General features: G+C 37.3%; 1 protein-coding gene across 5 annotated transcripts in view; it reads right to left on the bottom strand.

The window, feature by feature from the left end:
* The window catches only part of Dock3 (dedicator of cytokinesis 3), a 364288-nt gene that overhangs the window by 155641 nt on the left and 188253 nt on the right, over window positions 1-20394 (bottom strand). For all 5 annotated transcript variants that reach the window (XM_075964736.1, XM_075964739.1, XM_075964737.1 and 2 more), the window contains exons 8-9: window positions 14332-14373; window positions 13208-13362 (exon numbers count right to left, since the gene is read on the bottom strand). In XM_075964736.1, coding sequence (XP_075820851.1) covers window positions 13208-13362; window positions 14332-14373 — 197 coding nt within the window. The remainder of the gene's footprint in view (window positions 1-13207; window positions 13363-14331; window positions 14374-20394) is intronic.

Raw genomic sequence — 20394 nt, 5'->3', positions numbered from 1 at the left:
ATGCCCTTCAATAGAAGAATGGATGAAGAAAGTATGGAATATATACACACTAGAGTACTACGCTGCGGTAAAAAACAATGACTTCTCGAATTTTGCATGCAAATGGATGGAAATAGAAAACACTATCCTGAGTGAGGTATCCCAGACCCAAAAAGAAGAACATGGGATGTACTCACTCATAATTGGTTTCTAGCCATAAATAGGGGTCACGGAGTCTACAATTGGCGAACCTAAAGAAGCTAAGTAAGAAGGTGAACACAAGGAAAAACATATCGTTATCCTCTTGGATAAAGGAAGTAGACAAAATTGCCGGGGAGAAAAGTGGGATCTTGGGGGTGGGGTGGGAAGGGGGTAAGGGGAGATGGGGAGAGAAAAGGTAGAAGGGAAGGAGGGGGGACTTGGGGAAACAGGAGGATTGGGATAAAGAAAGGTTGGATAGGGGAGCACCGAACCACAATTCTTAGTTAAGGTACCCACTTTAGGGTGGGCAGGAGAATTGACCCTAGAGGGGCTCCCAGGTGCCCAAGCTGAGGTCCCCAGTTAGTTCCTTGGGCAGCTGAGGATAGGGAACCTGAAATGACCCCATCCTAGCGCAATACTGACGAATATCTTGCATATCATCCTAGAACTTTCATCTGGCGATGGATGGAGATAGAGACAGAGACCCACACTGGAGCACTGGACTGAGCTCCCAAGGTCCCAATGAGGAGCAGAAGGAGGGAGAACATGAGCAAAGAAGTCGGGACCACGAGGGGTGCACCCACCCACTGAGACAGTGGAGCTGATCTACTGGGAGCTCACCAAGGCCAGCTGGACTATTACCAAAAAAAGCATGGGATAAAACTGAACTCTCTGATCATGGCTAGGCTTGGTGGGAGCCTAGCCAGTTTGGATGTTCACCTTCCTAGATATGGACGGAGGGGGGAGGACCTAGGACTTACCACAGGGCAGGGAACCCTGACTGCTCTTTGGACTGGAGAGGGAGGGCGAGAGGAGTGGGAGGAGGGGGAGAACGGTGGGAGGAGGGGGAGAAGGGTGGGAGGAGGGGGAGGGAAATGGGATGCTGGGAGGAGGTGGAAACTTGTTTTTTTTCTTCCTTTTCTCAATAAAAAAATAAAATAAAATAAAAAAGAACATTTCTAATGCCTATCTTATAAGATATTAGTATGTCTTTGTCTTTTAAACATGCGGTCATATCATTTACTTAAGAAATACATACAAACCTAAGGATGTGAATTTTACTTTTCTTTATGGAATCACTGCGTATGATACACAGAAGTTTACTGGCACTCTAACACCATCCTTCCTACTGTGATATTCGTAGTAAATACCCTAATCAGCTTACTGAATCTGCTGTATGTCTCTCCATCCTATTCCTTGAGGTGCTGAAGTATTTCTATTTTCTATTAAAAGACCTTGAAAGAAAAGGATACTTTTTATGTATTTAGGTAGAAAACTTAAATGCAGGAATTAAGGTATTTAGTGAAGTATTTTACAAGCTTGATGTATTTAAAGAATCATTATGAAACATAATTACTTTCCTAAGGGATTGGATCATTTTAGTAATAATGAATCAAACCGAAGGTTAAATAATTGATAGAATATAATTTTAAGTGAATTTCTATTCCAAGGGAAAGCTATCTATAACACTATCAAAAAGCAGCAGCCAGCCACAGTTGCAGATGCCATTAAAATATTAAAATATTTATTTAGAAATGTTTAGATATTCTTTTTCAAACTAAAATTTGACACATAAAATTATGACTTTAAAAACTCAAATATATAAATTGTATTTAAAATATTTCCATTTTCCCCTCGCACCTTTTTGCTTTGGGTAACAAACAATAATTGTGAGCTTCTGGTTCCTGTTTATCACTGAAGACATAGCTATCCTCAAAGCTTCCTATGATTTGTGCTATCTCCATTATTTTTTTAATCTTTCAAGCATTTATTAAGATCTGAATTAAAATTTAAAACTCACTGTCACAGCATGAATGAATAGGATGGTACTGATTTAATGTTATTCTTGTTCTTATTGCATTAAAAATGAAATTGATTTATTATGATATCCATGTTTTAGGAAAAATAATGGAGATATTATAAGTTAATATCTCATTTATTTTACCTATTTTGCCGTTACCTTCACACCTGTTATCACTTGTTCTATGGCAGTAGGCTTGTGATGCTCTGTCCTGACATTCTCATCAGTTCCTAAATCTTGGGGGTATGGGAGGGGTCATGTGCTCCACTGCTGAGCTATATGCCACCCTCTCAGTTTGCTTCCAACCATTGTTCAGTACATTCTTCAAAGTGAGTCTTAACGCACTGATTGATCAAAGAGAACTTGGTTCCTAGATTGCTTCCCTTTCTTTGTGAGGATTCAAACTCTTGCTCTATTTTGAGGTTACTTACTTGCTCACACTCTCTCCCTCCCTTTCTCCCTCCTGTCGATAGTCTCGTTATGTCACCGAGGCTTGCCTCAAAGTTATGTTTCTCCTGCCTCTGGTAGTTTTTTTGTTTGTTTAGTTTTTTTTTCAAGACAGGGTCTTATTATGTAGCCCTGGCTATCCTGGAACTCACTATGTAGACTCCAAACTCACACAGATCTGCTTACCTATGCATCCCACGTGCTGGGATTACAGGCATGTTCCAACAACACCCAGCTAACATGGTTTAATAACTGCAGATCTAAGGCCTAATTTTTTTAACATTGTTTTAGGAAGAAAAAGAAATGCATGCTCTAGTTGGTTGAAAAAAAAATTCTTTGCTTTCAAGAAACTAGACCGTAAAAGGCTAATCAACCCAATTATAAAATGGGGCACTGAGCTGAACAGAGAATTCTCAACAGAAGAAGTTCAAATGGCCAAAAGACACTTAAGGTCATGCTCAACTTCCTTAGCGATCAGGGAAATGCAAATCAAGACAACTTTAAGATACCATCTTACACCTGTCAGAATGGCTAAAATAAAAAACACCAATGATAGCCTTTGCTGGAGAGGCTGTGGAGAAAGGGGTACCCTCATCCATTGCTGGTGGGAATGCAAAGTTGTGCAACCACTGTGGAAAGCAGTGTGGCGGTTTCTCAGGAAATTCGGGATCAACCTACCCCTGGACCCAGCAATACCACTCTTGGGAATATACCCAAGAGAGGCCCTATCATACAACAAAAGTATATGCTCAACTATGTTCATAGCAGCATTGTTTGTAATAGCCAGAACCTGGAAACAACCTAGATGCCCTTCAATGGAAGAATGGATGAAGAAAGTATGGAATATATACATATTAGAGTACTACTCAGCAGTAAAAAACAAGGACTTCTTGAATTTTGCATACTAATGGATGGAAATAGAAAACACTATCCTGAGTGAGGTAAGCCAGACCCAAAAAGAGGAACATGGGATGTACTCACTCATATTTGGTTTCTAGCCATAAATAAAAGACATTGAGCCTATAATTCACGATCCTAGAGATGCTAAATAAGAAGGTGAATCCAAAGACAAACATATAGGCATCCTCCTGAATATTAACCTTCATCAGGCGATGAAAGAAGACAGAGACAGAGACCACATTGGAGCACCGGACTGAAATCTCAAGGTCCAAATCAGGAGCAGAAGGAGAGAGAGCATGAGCAAGGAACTCAGGACCGCTAGGGGTGCACCCACACACTGAGACAATGGGGATGTTCTATCGGGAACCCACTAAGGCCAGCTGGCCTGGGTCTGAAAAAGCATGGGATAAAACCGGACTTGCTGAACATAGCGGACAATGAGGACTACTGAGAACTCAAGAACAATGGCAATGGGTTTTTGATCCTACTGCACGTACTGGCTTTGGGGGAGCCTAGGCAGTTTGGATGCTCATCTTACTAGACCTGGATGGAAGTGGGTGGTCCTTGGACTTCCCACAAGTCAGGGAACCCTGATTGCTCTTCGAGCTGATAAGGGAGGAGGACTTGATCGGAGGAGGGGGAGGGAAATGGGAGGCGGTGGCAGGGAGGAGGCAGAAATCTTTAATAAATAAATAAATTAAAAAAATCAAAAAAAATTCTTTGCTTTCACAGAACCATCTCCAGTTGCAAGAATGGATGTCTCAGGGAACCTAACTGCAGATACCTTCAGGCATTGAAATTCCAAAGACAACAGACAGTCTTTAAACTTGTTTCTCTGAATATCAGATATCAGATAAACACAAATTACTTTAAATATCTCCATTTTTTTTGAGATACAGTTTCTCTGTATAGGCTTGGCTGTTCTGGAACTCACTCTGTAGTTTAGGCTGGCCTCAAACTCACAGAGATCCACTTGCCTCTGCTTCTTGAGTGTTAGGATTAAAGGCGTGCACTATCACTGCCAGGTGAACATAAAACTTTTTAAAGTATCTGAGTTTAAACTGTTTCTGTCCCTATCTATAGAATGACACCTTGACTGCCTTTTACACTGACAGTCACTGTCTGTGCCACTTGGGCAGTGGATTCAGAACATAGATAACAAACATAGGATAGTAACATCTGCTCTTATTCATGAATGAAAAAAGGGAAACGTTTAACCACAGGCCAAGTAACATGTCTGAAGTCAAAGTTTCATCCTGCTTTTGGCTTTCTCAGATGACCTTGACTTGAATGTTTCTAATTAAGATTTATATACTGAACATATAAGAAGCATGTCAAGATAGCCTGTCAATTGGTAGGAAATATATTGAGCTCTTAAAGCCAATTTAGATTCATTTGTCCTAACTTTCTTATTGGAATTATATGAGAAATATAATAATGAAACTATAAAGATAATAGGATTATACACAATTTCTTTTAATACACAATCTTCAGTAATTTCTTTAATACACTAGCTTATGTGAGAAAGGGGAGTGAAGAAAAAAAAGAGGGTGATCCTCACAGATATGAGAAGCAGGATAGTTCTGTCTTATTCCTGCTGGGACTCATAGGATGTCTTCCTGGGATGTTGAGCAACGAGCTAGATGGAGTCTTTGTCTCAGAACAGTTAAGATAGCTGGAGTGTAACATGACTTAGCTGGTGGTCTATAATTATCTGCCTGAACTCCTGCAGATAAGCTCTAGTTGCATTATAAGACATTGCGTATTTTGCAGGGGGAAACTAAACTGTTAACTTTAATAAACAAGAGTGCTCACCTATAATGTTAAATGAAAATTTCTCTTCAGAGGCTCTTTGGGATCTCAGATCCAAATTATCTTATTTAAGTAGAATGCTTAATACTCAGGAAGAGTCCTCTACTTCAATTACAAAAACAGATCATTTCAAAAAAAAAAAAGAGTATTCTGTGCAAGGGTATTTTGAATGCTAAGTAAATGCCAGAAGAATAAGAGGATGTTGTAGCTTGCTTTACACAGCATTCATATAAAGATGGCTGGCCCAAGGGTTTATATGTGATAATCAAAACAGATAAGTTTCTGAGAACAAGGACATACTCTTTTTTTTTCTTTTTTGAGACAGGGTTTCTCTGTGGTTTTGGAGCCTGTCCTGGAACTAGCTCTTGTAGACCAGGCTGGTCTCGAACTCACAGAGATCCACCTGCCTCTGCCTCCCGAGTGCTGGGATTAAAGGCGTGTGCCACCACCGCCCAGCACAAGGACATACTCTTAAGACCCAACTAAATAGAAGAGACTATCTATATAGGAAATTTCAGGTGAGTGATGGAATCAAACATTGGCACTCTGAGACTTCTGGAGACTGCTAAATTTGAAGTGGTCCAGTAAAAATACCTGGGTATTATAACACTACACACACACACAAACACATGCATGCATGCACACACACACGCCCCTAGTGGTGCAGAGAAAATACACCAAACAATGATACTTTTTTGTTGTTGCAACAAACCAATTGTTCATCCTGGCTGCCCAGAACCGAAATAATCACACAAAAACTGTATTAATTAAATCACTGCTTGGCCCATTAGTTCTAGTTTCTTATTGGCTATCTCTTACATCTTAATTTAACCCATTTCTATCAATCTGTATATCACCACAAGGTCGTGGCTTACCAGCAAAGTTCTGGCTGTCTGACTCTAACAGCAGCTCCATAGCATCTCCTCACTCCGCCCTTCTTTCTCCCAGCATTCAAACAAAGTTTCCCTGGCTACCTAAGTTCTGCCCTATCAACAAGCCAAGGCAATTTCTTTATTCTTTAATGATAATTGCAGCACACAGAGGGAAATCCCACATCATTTTGTGAATAAGGAAATTCACATACAAGGCAGGGGTTTGTTTAACAAGCTGTATGGGGAGTGATGGTAAGCAGAAAGCAGAGTGTGGAAATAATTATGTGTAACCTTTAAGATTTCATCAAGTTTGTATTTGGGGGGCTTTTGTGGGTTCTATCACACATCCTTCACTGTTTTTCTCTTTGGGAATGGGAATGTCTATCCCACCATTGTACTTGAAAGTACATAACTTTTTCTTAAGTTCATGGCTGGAGAGGCATTTTGTCACAGGATGAATTCTTTTTCAAGTACCAGCATATTCTGGTTTACATATTTAGATGATATTTTGGATTTAAGAATTGATGCTAGAACAAAGTAGGATTCTAATGGGACAAAGTAGCTGTATTGTATATGTCAGAAAGACACTCATTTGGGGTGACAGGACAGAAGATTATGAACCATATGCTTGTGTCACTCTCAAATTGCTATTGAAATTCTAAACCCTAATATATTGGGAGTTCAGAGGTAGTTATTTCATGAGGATAGAACCCTTAAGAGTGAGGGCTGGAGAGACAGAGGAGTGGTTAAGAACAAAGAGGACCTGATCTCACTTGGCAGCACCCATATAGGGTATCTCACAACTGCCCATGCCCACAATCATACATATATACATAACTAAAATAAATATTTTAAAAAGAAATGAGAGTAGGGAGAGGAGAAAGAGGGTAGGTTTCTCTTCCAGTCATATCAAAATATAGAAAGAAGACAGCTAAATATAAACTTGAAAGAATGCTATCACTAAGCACTGGGTCAGCTACCACCTTTACTTGAAATTTCTAACTTTTAGAATTGTGAGAAATATAAGCATTTCAGTCTATGACTTTATGTCCGAATTAAGACATAACATTCATCCAATTACTAATAAATAAAGTGCCCATCTTAGAGGTGTGGGAGGTCCTTCTGTCTATGTGTCACTTTTATTGGTTAATGAATAAAAAACTGTTTTGGGCCTGCATAGGGAATATAGGTAGGCAGAGAAAGCAAGATTGAATTCTGGGAGAAAAAGTCGGAGTAGAGAGACGCGATGTAGCCCACCCAAAGACCAGATGCTGGAACTTTAGCCAGTAAGCCACAATCACTTGGTGATACACAGATTAATAGAAATAGGTTAAATTAATATGTAAGAGTTAGCCAATAAAAAGCTAGAGCTAATGGGCCAAGCAGTGATTTGATTAATACAGTTTCCATGTAATTATTTTTTGTCTTTTGATTTTTAAATATTTTTGATATTTATTGAACTTTACATTTTTCTCTGTTCCCCTCTCTGTCTCTCCTATCTCCCTTTTAACCCTACTCCTACGTCTCCATGCTCCCAATTTACTCAGAAGATCTTGTCTTTTTCTACTTTCTACTTCCCATGGAGATTAAATCTATGCAAGTCTCTCTTAGTGTCCTCATTGTTGTCTAAATTCTCTGGGATTGTGGTTTGTAGGCTGGTTTTCTTTGCTTTATGTTTAAAAACCACATAGGAGTGAGTACATATGATAATTGTCTTTCTGTGTCTGGCTTACCTCACTCAAAATAATGTTTTCTAGCTCCATCCATTTTCCTGCAAAATTCAAGATGTAACTATTTTTTTTCTGCTGTGTAGTATTCCATTGTATAAATGTACCACATTTTCCTTACCCATTCTTCGGTTGAGGGGCATTTAGGTTGTTTCCAGGTTCTGGCTATGACAAAAAAATGCTGCTATGAACATAGTTGAGCACATGTCCTTGTGGCACGATTGAGCATCCTTTGGATATATGCCCAAAAGTGGTATTACTGAGTCTTGAGGAAGGTTGTTTCCCAATTTTCTGAGAAATCGCCACACTTACATCAAAGGGCTTGTACCAGCTTGCATTCCCACCAGCAATGCAGAAGTGTTCCCTTTTCCCCACAACCCCTCCAGCATAAGTTGTCATCAGTGTTTTTGATCTTGGCCATTCTTACAGGTGTAAGATAGAATCTCAGAGTTGTATTGATTTGTATTTCTCTGATGATTAAGGATGTTGAACATTTCCTTAAATTTCTTTCAGCCATTTTAAATTCCTCTCTTGACAGTTCTCTGTTTAGGTCTATCCTCAATTTTTTTTTATTAGATTATGTGTTCTTTTGGTGCCAAATTTCTTGAGGGTTTTTTTTTTGTATATTTTGGAGATCAGACCTCTGTCTGATGTGGGGTTAATGAAGATCTTTTCCCATTCTATAGGTTGTCATTTTGTCTTATTGATCGTGTTCTTTGCTTTACAGAAGCTTTTCAGTTTCAGGAGGTCCCATTTATTAATTGTTTCTCTCAGTGTCTGTGATGCTGGGGTTATATTTAGGAAGTGGTTCCCTGTGCCAATGCGTTCAAGTGTATTTCCCACTTTCTCTTCTGTAAGGTTTAGTGTGGCTGGCTTTATGTTTAGGTATTTGATCCATTTGGACTTGAGTTTTGTGCATAGTGATAGATATGAGTCTATTTTCATTCTTCTACTACATGTTGATATCCAGTTATGCCAGCACCACTTGTGCTTTCTTTTTTCCATTTGATGTTTTTTTGCTTCCTTGTCAAAGATCAGGTGTTCAAAGATGTGTGGATTAATATCTGGGTCTTCTATTCAGATCCATTGGTCCTCCTGTCTGTTCTTATGCCAATACCAGGCTGTTTTCAATACTGTAGCTCTGTAGTAGAGTTTGATGTCAGGGATTGTGATGCCTCCATAAGTTCTTTTATTGTACAGGATTGTTTTGGCTATCCTGGGGTTTCTGCTTTTCCATATGAAGTTGAGTACCATTCTTTCAAGGTCTTTGAAGAATTCTGCTGGGATTTTGTTGGGCATTGTATTGAATCTGTAGATTGCCTTTGGTAAGATTGCCATTTTAACTATGTTAATTTTGCCTACCCAAGAGCATGAGAGAGCTTTCTACTTTCTGGTGTCTTCTTCAATTTCTTTCTTCAAAAATTTAAAGTTCTTGTCATACAAGTCTTCCACTTGTTTGGTTAGAGTTACTCCAAGATATTTTAAACTATTTGTGGTTATTGTGAAGGGTGTTGATTCTCTGATTTCTTACCCAGCCCTTTTATCATCTATGTACAGGAGGGCTACTGATTTTTTTGAGTTAATCTTGTATCCTGCTACATTGCTGAAAGTGTTTATGAGTTGCAGAAGTTCCTTGGTAGAATTTTTGGGATCACTTATGTAAACTATCATATCATCAACAAACAGTGAGAGTTTGACCTCTTTTCTAATTTGTATCCTCTTGATCTCCTTTTGGTGTCTTATTGCTCTAGCTATGACCTCAAGAACTATATTAAATAGATATGAAGAGAGTGGACAACCTTGTCTTGTTCCTGATATCAGTGGAATCGCTGGGAGTTTCTCTCCAGTTAGTTTGACCTTGGCTGTTGGCTTGCTGTATATTGCCTTTATTATGTTTAGGTACGTTCACTGTATCCCTGCTCTCTCCAAGACCTTTATCATGAAGGGATGTTGTATTTTGTCAAAAGCTTTTTTGACATCTAATGAGATGATCATATGATTTTTATTTTTCAGCTTGTTTATATGGTGGATTACGTTGACAGATTGTCATATGCTGAACCATCCCTGCATTTGTGGGATGAAGCCGACTTGATCATTTTGGATGATGGTTCTGATGTGTTCTTGGATTTGATTTGCCAGTATTTTATTTAGTATTTTTGCATCAATGTTCATGAGTGAGACTGGTCTGTTATTCTCTTTCTTAGTAATGTCTTTCTGTGGTTTGGGTATCAGGGTAATTGTAGCCTCATAAAGAGTTTGGCAATGTTCCTTCTGTTTCTATTGTGTGGGATAATTTGAGGAGGATTGGTATTAGTTCTTCTTTGAAAGTCTTGTAGAATTCTGAGCTGAAACCATCTGATCCTGGGCTTTTTTTTGGTGGGGAGACTTTTGATGACTGTTTCTATTTCTTCAGCAGTTATAGGTCTGTTTGATTTGCTTGTCTGGTCTTGATTTAATTTTGTTAAGTGATATTTATCCAGAAAATTGTCCATTTCCTTTAAGCTTTCCAATTTTGTGGGTACAGGTTTTCGAAATATGACCTGACAATTCTCTGTATTTCCTCTGTGTCTGTTGTTATGTCCCCCTTTTCATTTCTGATTTTGTTAATTTGTATATTTTCTCTTGGGCTTTGGTTAGTTTGTATAAAAGTTTGTCTAGTTTGTTGATTTTCTCAAAGAACCAGCTCTTTGTCTCATTGATTCTTTGTATTGTTTTCTTTGTTTCTATTTTGTTGATTTCAGCTCTCACTTTGATTATTTCCTGCCCTCCAGTTCTCTTAGGTGAATTTGCTTCTTTTGTTTGTAAAGTTTTCAAATGTTCGGTTAATTCACTAGTGTGGGATTTTTCCAGCTTCTTTATGTAGGCATTTAGTGCTATGAAATTTCCTCTTAACACTGCTTTCTTTGTGTCCCATAAATTTGGGTATGTTGTGTGGTCATTTTCATTGAATTTTAGGAAGTCTTTAATTTCTTTATTTCTTCCTTGACCCATTGATGATTCAGGTGAGCACTGTTTAATTTCCATGTGTTTGTGGGTTTTCTGGAATTAGTATTGCTGTTGACTTCTAGTTTTATACCATGGTTATCTGATAAGGTACACGGGGTTATTCCAATTTTTTATATTTGTTGAGGTTTGTTTTGTTACCGAGTATGTGATCAACTTTTGAGAAGTTTCCATGAGGTGCCGAGAAGAAGGTATATTCTTTTCTGTTTGGATGGAATATTCTATAGATGTCTGTTAAGTCCATTTGAGTCATAACATCTGTTAATTCTCATCTCTGTTCATTTTTTGTCTGATTGACCTGTCCAGTGGTGAGAGGGGAGTGTTGAAGTCTCAAACAATTAGTGTGTGGGGTTTAATGTATGATTTAAGCTTTAGAAGTGCTTCTTTCACATATAAAGGTACCCTTGTATTTGGGGCATAGATGTTCAGTACTGAAATTTCCTCTTGATGGATTTTTCCTGTGACTAATATGAAATGAACTTCTTTGTCTCTTTTGACTGATTTTAGCTTGAAGTCTATTTTGTTGAATATTAGGATAGCTACACCCACTTGTTTCTTGGGTCCATTTGATTGGTATATTTTTTCCCAACCGTTTACTCTGAGACAATGTCTGTCTTTGAGGTTGAGATGTGTTTATTACATGCAGAAGAAGGATGGATTCTGGTTTTGTATCCAATCTGTTAGCCTGTGCTTTTTTATAGGTGAGTTGAGTCCCTTTACATTAAGGGATATTAATGGCCAGTGACTGCTATCTCTGTTAATTTAGTTTTCATTGTTGGTGATGCTAATTTGTGCATTTTTTCTTCTTTGGGATTCTGTGTAATTATTTCGGGTATAAGCTGGTTGGGTGGCTGGGAACCAACAAGTGCCCTCCCTCCTTTATCTTAGTAACCATAGATACTATCACTACTCACATGCCTTGATCAGTAGTGTATCACTCTATCTATAGCTAAATGCAAGCAGTGCTTTCATTTATTTTTTGTCAAAATCAGAGCACTGTGGAGCATGCAAACTAACTTTTTATCTTATTTTATTTTGTTTTGTTTTTGTTTCAAGACAAGGTGTCTCTGTATAACAGTTTTGGTTTTGTAGATCAGGCTGGCCTCAAACTCACAGAGATCCACCTGCCTCTGCCTCCTGAGTGCTGAGATTAAAGGCATGCACCAAGACCGCCTGCCAAATTAACTTTTTCTTTCATATGGTTTTAACTTTTATGAAAAAATTTTTATGTGTAACATATACTTCTAAAAGTAAATTAAAATAAAAGGACAAAAAAGCTCATTAAAGTACTTCAAAGAAAATTCTCAAGTAATATAAAATATCCCAAGATTTTTTTTCTCTTGGCTTCATTTGGTAAATGACCACAGAGAAATGTCTGAATTCTCTAAAATAAATCTTGGCTACAAATGTCACCACATACTATCAGATCTTTGTGCCTGCTAGGTCAAAGTAAGCCTAGGGCCTCCTTAATTTTTCCCTACCCATGAAGTGAGAAAGTAGTACTATAGTTATTTAGGCCAAAACAGTCTACTATGTTTCAATTCATTGTGTTGCCCTTTTGCCAAACCAAAGCAAAAGCGAATGAAAATGTTAGCCTTCCTTTCTGCTCAGAAGATGCACTCCCTCTTGCAGGGCTACTATAGCACTGTGGACTGAATCTGCCCTCAGATAAAACACTCACAGACTTTTTCTCTATACGCTCTCTCACACAAAACCAAAGCAAGCCAAGACCAAGTGACTTCTGTCCTCTGGGGCTGGGCATCTTTGTTACATTCTCTTTGCCCATATGTTTCTCCTCTGTCTTTTCTCTAGCATTAAACACAACATATTTTTCTGAGGTAGTGATAGCCAAAACTTACTCTGAGCTTCCAATATGGAATTAGGTATAGAAGAAATAGAAGCTATTTATAGTTAGTTCTTTTCTGGAATATCCTTCCAAGGATCTCTGTTTAAAGCTTTATGCTCACCTGGTGATATTACTGGGATGTGATAGGAAACTATAGGAGGTCAGACTTAGCTGGAGGAAGTAAGTGAATGAACCATGCCACTTCAGAGCATACTGAGACTCCAGCGCTTTCTCTGTTTCTTTCTGCTTCCTATTGCCATGTAGTGAGCAGTTTTACTTCATCCTGTGTCCCCATTGTGGTCTTCTACCTTACAACAAACCTAAAAGCAATGAAGACAGCCACCCATGGACTGAAATCGTTGAGTCAGTGACTAAAATAAATCTTTCTTCCTTGTAACTTGCCCACCTTAGATATGTTGTCAGAGTGATGGAAAGTTAACACAACATGGGGTGATTTAGATGACTTCAAGTGCTACTGGAACTGGAGCCAAAGTCCAAGCTAATAAGACAAAGCTAGTTTATCTTGTTTAATCACCTTGATACATTTACTCTAAAGGCCAGAGTTGCCTTCAGAGTAAATATAAATATACACCTCACAAGAACCTCCTAGGACTCTTACCTTATCTGTTTGCCTTCTCTCATGTCATAGAGAGAAAAGAAGACATCAGTATCTTCCCCAATGGTATTATAGGTGAAACTCTTCAGGCTGAAGAAGAAATGATGTGGTACTGGCATCCGACAGCTTTCCCCATGGCGTGGGCGCATTGTATCTACCTATTGAGGAAAGTAAAATGTTGTGATTTATATTTTAATTATGCATTATATTTATTATTAAAGAACAAAAAATTACTAAGTTTCATTATACTGACAAATGGGATTATTAAATAGGTAAGACTGAATGTTTTCTCTAGCAATATGGACTACTATAGCAGACTTGTACTGTTAGGTGGTAATAGTAACAATTCCAGATATCATTTTTATCTTTTCCCAAATGAATTCTTTTTAGTTCCTCAGTCTACTTTCTTTTAACTGTTCTTATATAAATTTGCACAGAAGAATGCAGATAGGCCAAATGTTTTAGACGCCAAAGCCCTTCAGAATGAAAGTGTAACACAATCGAGGTTTTAAGGAGTAAATATGAGCTGAATATGATAATATACATGCTATGAAAATGTCTTAAAGCCGGGCGGTGGTGGCGCACGCCTTTAATCCCAGCACTCGGGAGGCAGAGGCAGGCGGATCTCTGTGAGTTCGAGGCCAGCCTGGTCTAGAAGAGCTAGTTCCAGGACAGGAACCAAAAAAGCTACAGAGAAACCCTGTCTTGAAAATCCAAAAAAAAAAAGAAAAAAAAAGAAAATGTCTTAAAGAAACCCATTATGTAGGCCCGGCTATCGTGGCCCACGCCTTTAATCCCAGCACTCAGGAGGCAGATGCAGATGAATTCCTATGAGTTCGAGGCCAGCCTTGTCTAGAAGAGCTAGCTCCAGGACAGCTAAGACTGTTACACAGGGAAACCCTGTCTTGAAAAACCAATAAAAAAAGAAAGAAAGAAAGAAAGAAAGAAAGAAAGAAAGAAAGAAAGAAAAGAAACCCATTATTTCATATATGTCCTAAAATTTTTAATTACAAAGTGCACCTCCCAGAAGAAAATGGTGTTTGTCCTTTCTTGGTGTTTCCACATGTATGATCTTATAAAAGAAAGACTTAAAGGACAAAAGTGGGAGGTTTGAGGAAGACACTTACTTGAGATGTGCTCTGCTGTACACTCTGTCGGCTCGATAAATGCTAAGGAAAGAACGAAATAGAGAAAGATTTACTCTATGGTGGAGGAAACTAACTCTTATTAAGTACCTCTCTAACCTAGGCAGTCTACTATGCCTATTATAATCATGATCTCACTTAAATCAGTGTTATTCACACTTTATAGAGATAACTAAAGCTCAAGAGTAAAGGACTGGTTTGCTGAAGGTTACATAAGAAGATGGTAAAGCCCGTATGTAAAGCCCTCTGTACAAAGGCCACATATAGGTGGTTGCTTGTTACCAGACTTCTGATTTGGCAGTCTCTCTCACTTTGTATAATTCTCTTTGCTGATGAGTGAAGTTCCTTTAGGCTTTCTACAATGCAGCCCTTTAACAAAATCTCCCAAACATCTTTCTATGTTGTTCCTTATCACTGGCTGAAGTTATAAGATAAAGACTACAATTTAAGTTCTATCACATAGGCTGTGAACGTTTTTTTTTTGAGAAACTAATTTTAAGTACTTTGAAACAATAAATATCTAACAATATCCACAGTACCTGCTAGACAGTGAAATCAGCATTATTTCTTGGATCAGCTATCCAAAGCTCTATTTTTCTTTTGACAGTAAGTGGTAGAAATTCCAAAGACATGTAAACAACTTCTAATTAAAGGCTGTGCTTGCTAATCCAGCATCATATTTCCTGTCTTGGAACCTCTGAATAGCTGGGAGGAAGATACAGGAAATAAGAAGGCTTCTGGAAATACAAGGGGTGACTCTTAAGCTCTGACCCCATGTTGGCTCTGAGGCAACATGCAGGGTTTGAGGCTGAAGAGGAATACAAAAGCTTTGAGATGAGGCTGTAAAGGAAGAAGCCCCCTCCTCCCCAGGTGGAACCAGTGGATTCAAATGCAATGCTGGGGTAAGCATCAGGAACTAGGATGTTTCTTCTAGGCTTCCAAGTTCTTTTCAAATTCTTAATATCTTTGAGTATTTAGCCAAGCTTAACATACATGTCACAGTTCTGAGACAGAAACATTGCAACTGCTTTGCTCAAATGGAATCCAAGCAGGAACTGGAACACGATGTCAGTAAGGAGGGTGAGAGTATGTGAAGGGGCTTCAGCTCCTTCATTGTGGGGGCTCTTCCCCACACCTAGGCTGTGAAATTTTTTAGAAAACTCAATCTTTCCAATAAAAATTTTCCTCCAATATAAAAGGTAAGAACCTGTTTCGTCTTTCCCAGAACGCTGGTTCAGGTGTGTGTGTGTGCACGTATAACATATAAGAGAGAGGTCAATACTGAGTATCTTCTTCAGCTGTTCTCCACCTTCTTCTCTGAGACAGGTTAGGGTTCTCTGTCAACTTGAAACTTGCCCAGCTGGCTAGACCTGCTGACCAGTGAACTTTAGGGATCCCCTAGGAAGTACTTTTGAGGCTCAAATTACATAGTGGGAATTAGTATTCTATTGTAAGTTAGGAATTTAATTACAGAAGTTAGTTCTGGTTTTGGATCTTGACTCATGTTTACTAGATGGGTATTTTCTCGTCTATAAAATTTGGGCTTAAATCAACTTCACAGAAATTGATGTGGGTTAGTGTAATACAGTACCAATAATATTATAAAAGGATTAACTCAATATAGTACCTATCATATTAGAAATGAATAATTGCAATTATATCTAATATTCCTATTATTCCTTTAACTGGTATTATTCTCACAGGTATATTACGGGGACAAGTCAATCATGCTGAAAAGTAAATCCTGTTCAAGAGCATCATGACATCACAAAATCACTAACGGTTACTATGTGGTACTAGTAAACTCTTAATAATTGTTTCCACCCTAAAGGTATGTAGCAGAACTCATTCAGTGCTTCATATACCAAGATAAAAATTATTATTTCAATTGAATTACTTCATTTCACTCAAATACATTTAACTATAATAACTATTTAAAATTAAATAATAATTAAATGTCATACATAATAATCTATGTACATTATTAGCAACATTAGATAATTACAATTGTCTATTAATGTCTGTTCCTGAAACTTTATTTTCCTATGATACATATTAAAGTAATAAAATCAAGTATCTAATAACTGGGTAAATTATTCACAGAATCTATATTCACAAAAGAAAACTTGACATATGAATTAGTTTTTAAAAACTTTAAGGGTTGGAAATATAACTCAATGATAGAGCACTTATCTAACATGACAAAGCTCTTGGCTTAATTTCAACGAAAAAATAAACTTTACAAAACAAACAGGTTTGAAAAAAACCTCCCTTTTAGTGGCAATGATCACTTGTATCAGAACTTTAATTCATTAATGTTTCCATATTTACTACTTAACTTTAGACTATGAGCTTTCAAGGAAGCAAACTATTATTCTATTTATATTTTCATTCTAATAGAATAAATATGGAAATAACACTAAGAAATTATGAAATCCATAAACTACATTACTCCTCCTGCCAATTTTTCTCTGGTTGAGATGTTTCCAGACATTTAAAATCTCTAGTCCATTTAGTCTAGCAAATATACCAATAAGAAAACAAACCTATGCATCTTTGGACACAGTATTAATAATATAACTAACTATTTGATGTATACACTGGAGACAGTGTTAACAATTGTGACTCTTGGGGCTGGAGAGATAATTCAGGGTCTAAGAGCTGCTCTTCCAGAGGAACCGGGTTTAATTCTCAGCGACTCCATGGCAGCTCATAACTGCCTGCATGTAACTCCAGTTTCAGATGATCTGACACCCTCAACACAGACATGCGGGCAAAAAAACAATACACATAAAATAAAAAAATAAATTATATATATATATATATATATATATATATATATATATATATATATGTCTGTTTTTTTCCTTCTGAAAATCCATTAATCCTATTATACTGAGATTGAAACGCTCATCTTTGTAACTTCTCTCTTTTACTTTTATTATCTTACAATTTCTTTTCTATGATTTTAAAACATGTAGGTATATGTGTCTCCATGACTGCAGGTTACTACGGAGGCCAGAGGCATCAAATATCTGGGAGCTGGAGTTACAAATCACTATTAGCCACCCTGGCAGGTGCCAAGAATAAAAACTGAGTCATCTGGAAGAGTAGTAAATGTTCTTAACCACTAAACCACCTACCTTATCCTTTTGCATCTTATTTTGATGCTGTTTTCAAATTCATGTCCTTTTCTACTATAATTATAATTGTTTTGTGGGTGTGCATTGTTTATATCCTATTGAGTCTATTATTGTTGCCTATATATACATGGGACTAGAACTGACCACTTGAGTATAGGCAACCTGTTGAGGGCTCAATTCTCATTTCCTTGATGGTTATCATCTGCCTGTAGCTTCTAAGATAGGGGCAGAAGTTTTTGTGTAATATACCCAACCATGCTGGTATGTTGACTTGTGTAAGTCTTTTATAAGTAATCATAGCTTGAGAGTTTATGGGGCAATATCCTCCTCAGGTCAAAAAGATATCATTTCAAAGCAGTTCTCTCTGTTCTTTGACTCTTTTTTTCATGTTCCACTTCCTTTTTTTTATTTCCCCTTCCTTCTATACCGTATTTTTTCTAATGACCTTTGTTTAATTGTTTTCTTTTGGTTTTGTGAGACAGGATTTCTCTATGTAGCCCTAGATCTCTTGAGATTCACTCTGTCTAGCAGGGTGGCCTTGAACTCCGAGATCTGCCTACCTCTGCTGGGATTAAAGGTGTGCATTACCTCAGGTGGTTTACATTTTTAAAAGCGGTGTGGGTCACTGTACTCTGTTTGTACTTGTTCTCTCCTTTCTTCTTTGTTGACAAGAATCCCTGTTTTCTCCCGAGTCTTCCACATATTACTTGCTCTCTTCTCTAACTTTTATGTAGGAATTTTTGTGCGTTCATGTTTGGCTATGTAAAAGTTCTATGTGAGCCCTATTATCATTGGATTTCATTTAGAAATATTTGGAAAAGAAAGCAATCTTCTTGCTGAGCTACAAATATAGATATTTTTCCTGATGTCTCTAAAATTACTACAGCTAAACTTTACTCCTGAACCACAGACTTTTAATACAAGTTTTTGGGAAGTTTACACCAAATTTTTAAAAATTAAAAAAAAATATCCAGTACTCTTGGTTCCTCATTGGTTACCCCCAAATCTGATTCTTCTATATAGTCCCCCATTGTACTTTTATCATCTGGGCAGATAAAACACAGGAGTCACTGTTCTTTAATCTAGCTCTTCCCTGTACACACACACACACACACACACACACACACACACACACACACACACAATTTCATTCTGTCAATAACTCTAACTCTAAAACCTAAGTATATTCAATATTCAACAACTTCTTTCTACTTCCACTGTCCTGGCTCTAGGTTGAACTACTGAACTGAAATGACTTCTTTGCAGTTCTATTTTATGATCTGAAAAACTTGCCATGTCACTATGTTGTTCTATCAAGCCCCTAACTGGAGCCTACAAAGCTCTTCACAATTTGGCTCCTGACTCCTTCTTAGCCAAAATTATCAAATGTCTCACACTTCCTGAAACTGCTATTTTCGTCCGTTGTGTGTCATTTTGGAAGTTCCTTCCTTACCTTTTCTGGTCCCCAAGAATACCAATCTTGATTCTAATAACATCAGCATATACCTTATTTATGCCATGCAGCACATGCAATGGTAGTTATTTATGATCTATCTATCCACTAAGACCTTCAAACATAGGTTCACAATAGCTGTAATCAGTCTTATGCTCTCTATAAAAATATTTCATTTTCTTGCAGCTTTCATCATACAGTCTGAATCACTATAAACTCTTAAAAATAAATTTCCTTAGTCTGAAGTTCTCACCTTAAATTTCTACTGTATTTTACATCATTTTTTTTTACTTTATTATCCAGCATGTAAAATATAACTGTGTTTATCAGTCAACCCTATTGGTATTTTCATTAAAATGGTTACTTAGATCCAGTGATCTTCTACTTTATGTCCAAAGTATTATACATATTTAGTCATATACAATGTCATAATCCTATAATTATTATATGATTTAGGTACTTTACAGAAATACATGATCTATTGCTAGAAGTGGTTAAATAACTGTCACACAACTACTAAATAATACAATTGGGGTTTAAGCCTCATTAATTTAATTTAGTATCCTTACTTTAGTCTGAGTTTATAATTCAATATAATAACTAGAAAATGACATTAATTGGAGGTCATTTTTATTTGTTCAGAATGTTTTTAAAATAACTAACATACATCTAAGGATCTATCAGATATTTATAGGCTTTGTCATCATCCTCAATGTTCATCACAAGAATGGAAACCAGTGTAAGTTAAGAGAACTTGAGTTCCATCAATTTTCTAACTGCTTATAGACCACATATACACACTATGAGGATTGTGATTGAGAGCAGGACTCTAAATATGCTTCTTAACAACATCATGTCTCTGAAAAGATAAGTGTATTATTTCCAGGTTCAATCACTTTTTTTCAGTTACTGTTTGAACTAACAACTGGCTCTTTGCAAAATCAATCATCTTTTCATTATAAAAGGCAAGACAGAGATATATATTATTAACTATTGCAAGTGGCAGAAAAAAAACAGCAGAGTAGAATTAACAGAGAAGTGACCCCCTAGAAAGTATAGTGAGCCCAACATTCCTGCTTTGTATTTTCACTTGGAAAGTATGATGCCAGAGTAAAACTAGTTGTTTCTTAAATACAGAGACAGAAGCAAAAGGACAGTTTAAAAAATGTTGCAATCTATCTCAAGATCCAGCAATATATACCCAAAGGATGCGCACTCATACCACAAGGACATTTGCTCAACAATGCTCATAGCAGCACTGTTCATAATAGCCAGAACCTGGAAACAACATACATGTCCCTCGACTGTAGAAAGGATAAAGAAAATGTGCTACATTTACACAACGGAGTATTACTCAGTTGTAAAAAACAATGACATCATGCAATTTGAAGGCAAATGGGTAGAACTAGAAAAAAAATCATCCTGAGTGAAGTAACCCAGACTCAGAAA

The sequence above is a fragment of the Microtus pennsylvanicus genome, chromosome 3 (genome assembly GCF_037038515.1).
Source record: "Microtus pennsylvanicus isolate mMicPen1 chromosome 3, mMicPen1.hap1, whole genome shotgun sequence".
In the NCBI taxonomy this organism is placed as follows: Eukaryota; Metazoa; Chordata; class Mammalia; order Rodentia; family Cricetidae; genus Microtus; species Microtus pennsylvanicus.
The sequence above is the reverse complement of the archived record's forward strand: the minus strand, read 5'-3'. Positions and strand labels throughout refer to the sequence as shown.